This window comes from Vanessa atalanta, chromosome 9 (genome assembly GCF_905147765.1).
Source record: "Vanessa atalanta chromosome 9, ilVanAtal1.2, whole genome shotgun sequence".
In the NCBI taxonomy this organism is placed as follows: domain Eukaryota; kingdom Metazoa; phylum Arthropoda; class Insecta; order Lepidoptera; family Nymphalidae; genus Vanessa; species Vanessa atalanta.
Genome location: NC_061879.1, coordinates 6,438,958 through 6,443,801, shown reverse-complemented (window position 1 = coordinate 6,443,801; position 4,844 = coordinate 6,438,958). Strand labels below are relative to the sequence as shown.

The 4,844-nt window shown below is 32.9% G+C and overlaps 1 protein-coding gene across 1 annotated transcript; it reads right to left on the bottom strand.

Annotated features, from left to right (window-relative positions):
* Window positions 1-1,860: 1,860 nt before the first annotated feature.
* On the bottom strand, window positions 1,861-3,893 carry LOC125066208 (J domain-containing protein). The gene is made up of 3 exons (XM_047674186.1): window positions 3,580-3,893; window positions 3,267-3,368; window positions 1,861-3,138 (listed from the first exon to the last, which is right to left on the bottom strand). The coding sequence occupies exons 1-3, from the start codon at window positions 3,790-3,792 to the stop codon at window positions 2,815-2,817; spliced, it is 639 nt and encodes a 212-aa protein (XP_047530142.1). The 5' UTR covers window positions 3,793-3,893; the 3' UTR covers window positions 1,861-2,814.
* Between the last annotated feature and the right edge of the window lie 951 nt (window positions 3,894-4,844).

The following is a 4,844-nucleotide window of genomic DNA, read 5'->3' as shown; positions in this document are numbered from 1 at the left end:
GGTTGTCCTACCTCTACCTCTCGGACGGACATTGAATCTTCAGAAAATCAAAGATGACGAAGTCAAAGATTTCGTCATAACGTATTTAACGTCATTTTAAGGTAATATTTACTTGCTTTTAAGTTACAAAAGTTGTTATATTGTGTAACGGGTTCGTTTAAAGTTTATTAAATTTTATTCAAACTCAAACTCAAACTCAAATTCCTTTATTCAATATAGAAGTATTACACTTTCTTATTGATTGTCAAGTTAAACACTACCACCGGTTCGGAAAAAGAAAACACCCTGACCTGAGAAGAACCGGCGAAAGAAACTCAGCGGGACTTTTTTTTTTCTTTACGTCAAATTAATTATATACATAATTATATATGAGTAGAAACAGCCAGGAGGCGATCGTTTCATTCCCAAGGTGTGCTATCAAACATAAACTCACTAATTGTATAGTAACCTTTCGCACACAAGCGTTCCTTAACAATTTTTTTAAATTTCGCAACAGAAGCATTTTGAACGCTTTCTGGGATCCTGTTGTAGAAGCGTATACATTGCCCCACAAAAGAGTTCCTGACTCTATGCAGTCGAGTAACAGGAGTAACAAGATTGTGTTTGTTCCTTGTACCAACGTTATGAGAATCACATTTTCTCATAAAAACATTAATATTTTTCCGTACATACAAAACATTACAGAATATATATTGAGAAGCAACAGTCAATATCTTAATTTCTTTAAATTTATACCTCAAAGATTCCTTGGCTCCCAGGTTATAGATTGCGCGAATAGCCCTCTTCTGCAGCACAAATATAGTATGGATAGCGGCTGCGTTACCCCAAAGCATAATACCGTACGACATTATACTGTGAAAGTAACTGAAATAAACTAGGCGAGCCGTATCAACATCGGTAAATAATCTAATTTTTTTGACCGCAAATGCCGCAGAACTCAGTCTACCCGCCAATCCGTTTATATGGGGGAGCCACTGTAATTTGGCATCAAGAGTAAGGCCAAGAAATTCAGTTGTTTCAACTGGATCCATCGATTCCTCATTGATAAGTACATCGGGTTTTACATTTTGCACGTTTGGTGTGCTAAATTTTACAATTTTAGTTTTTTTATTATTCAGCCTAAGATTATTTACGTCACAACAGATTTCTCATCCTTAACGAAAAACATCTACTTTTATGCCTACACCAAATAAAATATGAAGTTAAAAAAACTGACCGTAAAAATAAGAGAAAATACTTAGAAGCGAGTGTAAAGGAAACGAGTGGTGATTTCCCTAGTTTTCCGCTAATAATAATAATTTTAAATTTGAATGAGATTTTCCTCGAGGTAATATCTATATATTAGCTATTAGGGCTCCGCTAATAGGCAAAGAAAATATTATATTGCGTAACAATCATCAACAAATCATCAGTTAAATTCATATTCTTCCTTTTAATAATATATGCTAACGATTTTATTAATTGGGTAATGGATCTGTGTTCTCAGTCGCGCTTAAACGCTCGTTGCATACACCTGTCTCACTCAAGCAACTGAAATCGATCAATTCAATTGTCAGCGTTGCTTTGTTAATGGCGACGTAACTACAGCTTTATCGTAAGGCTATTATGCTTTATACTACCTTTATTAATTGAAGGCTGAAATGTTATTTTCTTATATTATTTGGTGTACGTGCGTCTATTGTTTATTTTTGTATATGTATAATAAATAAAATAAATGATTTTGAATTTACATCGAGAATTGTTGTTTAAATTTCTTTATTTTATTGAGGAAGTAATTTTTAGCGTGTAAACAACTGTTTAGGTATTTTATGTTTTGTTTCTTTTATTATTTTACGGCATTATACAATTAAAACAAAAAACTTCATTTTAATAAAATTTATTGTTCCATTCAGATATTACATCAAAAATAAAAATTATAATAATCTTAGAGATTCCTATAGACATTCAGATAAAACATTTGATTTCAAAATCTACTTATCTATGAATAAAATATTTAAATATTTAAGAAACATTCAATAAAGAGTAAATACTGATAAAAACATTTAACACATATTAATCTCTAATTATATCTAACAATCAGGGAGACATAAACAGTTGTTCTTGTAGAAGAATAAAAATCATAGACAATAACATGTTAGTTGTACATTTGTTAAGATCACAAATAATAAGTAAACAAAATCTTTCCTTTCTGTCAACAATACCCTGTTACCACTTAAGTCACATTTCCAATATATTCGCCTTCCTCAAAACAGTGGGTTATGAAATACTTACATATAGCAAAATAAATATATTCCTTAAGAGGATCGAAAATATAACTCTTCAAAATATAATAGAGATTCTTAAAAACATTATATATCATATTACAGCAGAAATGTTATAATCAGACTCATAAGTTTTAGGAATGTGCATAGCTTAAAGCTAAGGACAGACTACTACTATGAAGTGTTTAACACTAAAATCACCTCACTAATGAGAGGTTACTAACACCGATGTACAGCAAAACACTGGAATTATTTCAACATTAAACATCGAACATTGAGATACCGAGTAACATTCGAGCAAACCTGTTCCATGAGCTGACTTGATGAATATTGTGCCCATAAAGGCTAATTTATTCTAACATCTATTCTAAACAATATTTATTTTATTATATAATGATTAAAAAAGGCAAGAATTAAAAATTCATAGGATTAGTGATAAAATAAAAAGTTTAAAGAAAATTGCAACATAAGTCAAGAGACCCGGGCACAGTAATCACTTGATTTAAAAAAATAATATAACTAAATTTAATGAATGAATACCATAACTAGAGATTTAAATCTCATAGTTACGGAATTTTGAGATGACTTCAGATGGAGGCTCTTGATTGCCACCACCCCAACGTCCCCACAGAGCAGCACCACCCTCAGAAGCTCGCCGAGCAGCTGCATTGCTGGGTCCCAAGCTGGAAGGTCCCGAAGAACGTCCTGACTCATCCTCTAGCATGCGGTCTTTTGTATTGGGCTTGGACCAATGCATGGACTGCTGAATGTGTTCCTTCATACCGAGCCACTGTTTATAGCCCATTGAAATGCCACTCTGTCTCCATTTGTCATACAGAGCACGCTTAGATGGATCACAAAGCGTTTCTTTGGCTTCCTATAAAAAAAAAATACAATTACCTCATAAAATTATACAATCTGTTCCTTTTAATCAATGAGCAATTGGGTTTTACCTAAGACACCTTCACATAGTTGTTTCTGAGTATATATTTTTCATATATTTACCTTTAGTTTTAGGAACTTCGTCTCTGCCTCTTTGTCGCCGTCGTTTTTGTCAGGATGGTATTGCAAAGCCAACACTTTGTACTCAGCAGTTATTTGTTCAATCTGAAATATTAGATATATATTAACAAATAATAAGCTATTTAATGGCAATCGAATAGAACGGACTGATTTAAACAAAATAGTAATTTTTGCAAAATGGTAATTTCCGGAATGTAGGTCAATGTATAAGGTCTCGAATTAAGGTCAACAAGTGGGTCAATAAAATCAATATATATTGCATTAATCCTAATAAACAAAAATTAAATTTACTTACTGATGAATTTTCATCACATCCGAGCAATCCGTAGAAATCATCATCGAGGCTTCTTTGATAATTTAGTATTTCATCCACTCCGGTCATTTTCACGACCCTCCCAAACAAAACCCCAATGTATACTGACGAATATTTGTCAATGTAGAAGTAACGATTTGCAGTACCTGTTTCAGGTATATAGAACCTACTAGGTATATAGTATGTATTGCGCATAAACTTCACTGATGTTCGTTATAACAGAGGCAGAAAGACTATAATAGCGTACCATTAGGCTCTATATTGTGTACACAATTTTCCCTCTTACTCCACGCACACTCTTGCAAGTATTCGCATTTATATACACGTGTTTGTATATATAATCAATTCACACAATTGAAATGTCAGCCTTGTAGTGGTGTTGACTTTGACGGTAGTGACAAATACATTGCTTGTTTTAAGATCTAAATGAGATATTTTATAATAGGTATAAAAAGGCAATGTATTACAAACGGGAATTGTTGCCAGTTTTCAGACTACAAATTGTAACATGTAAAGGTTTAACTACATAAACTACATAATCTTACTGCGCAGTACTCAGTGCGCGGTTCAATGTTGTGTTGTGATCAATAATCCCACGAGATTTTTTTAGAGATTGAAATGTTACATCTCTAACGTTTCAATTTCTCTGTAACATATTTTTTGATAAAAAAAAACCTCTCTATGAAATATAAACCATATTTTAACAAAAATGCATTGCACGTATGCTTTTTTTTATAATATGTACCTTTATCATTATATGAATTTATGTATTTGTCCATATTATCATAGTACTATTATTCTAATTATAGTGAGAAGTATATATTTCTAGTGACTCCCTCTAAAATTAATAAAATTTAAAAAAATACTTTGAGGCAAAGCAGAAATATCACAGTTAAATAATTTTACATGGGGAGCAAAGTGAAAAAGCTTAATTTAAAATGGGAAGTTGATATTAGAAGAGTAGACCCACTAGACAATACTTCGTCAAAATAAGTTGTTGTTTGAAAATGGACAATCGGAAGCGGAGCAGACATCATATGGCAACCCCTTCGACCATAGCTGTGGAAGTCTGCAACAAAAGGAGGCTGAATTCCAACGTAAACGCTGTTCACTTTTCTCTTAAGACGGTGAAGCCGGCCTTGCTCTCTCTTACGAGACTGAGATATCCTCTCCAGCTGATACCACTTTTCTCTCCTACCCGGAGTATAAATTGGATAGTGGCTTTGTACTGCGGGCTGAGATGTGCG

Coding starts and splice junctions, on each gene's coding strand:
- LOC125066208 (XM_047674186.1), bottom strand. CDS start 3,792: ATGCGCAATACATACTATATACCTAGTAGGTTCTATATACCTGAAACA. Junction 3,369..3,579: donor GATGTGATGAAAATTCATCA/GTAAGTAAATTT, acceptor CTAATATTTCAG/ATTGAACAAATAACTGCTGA. Junction 3,139..3,266: donor CGAAGTTCCTAAAACTAAAG/GTAAATATATGA, acceptor TTTTTTTTATAG/GAAGCCAAAGAAACGCTTTG.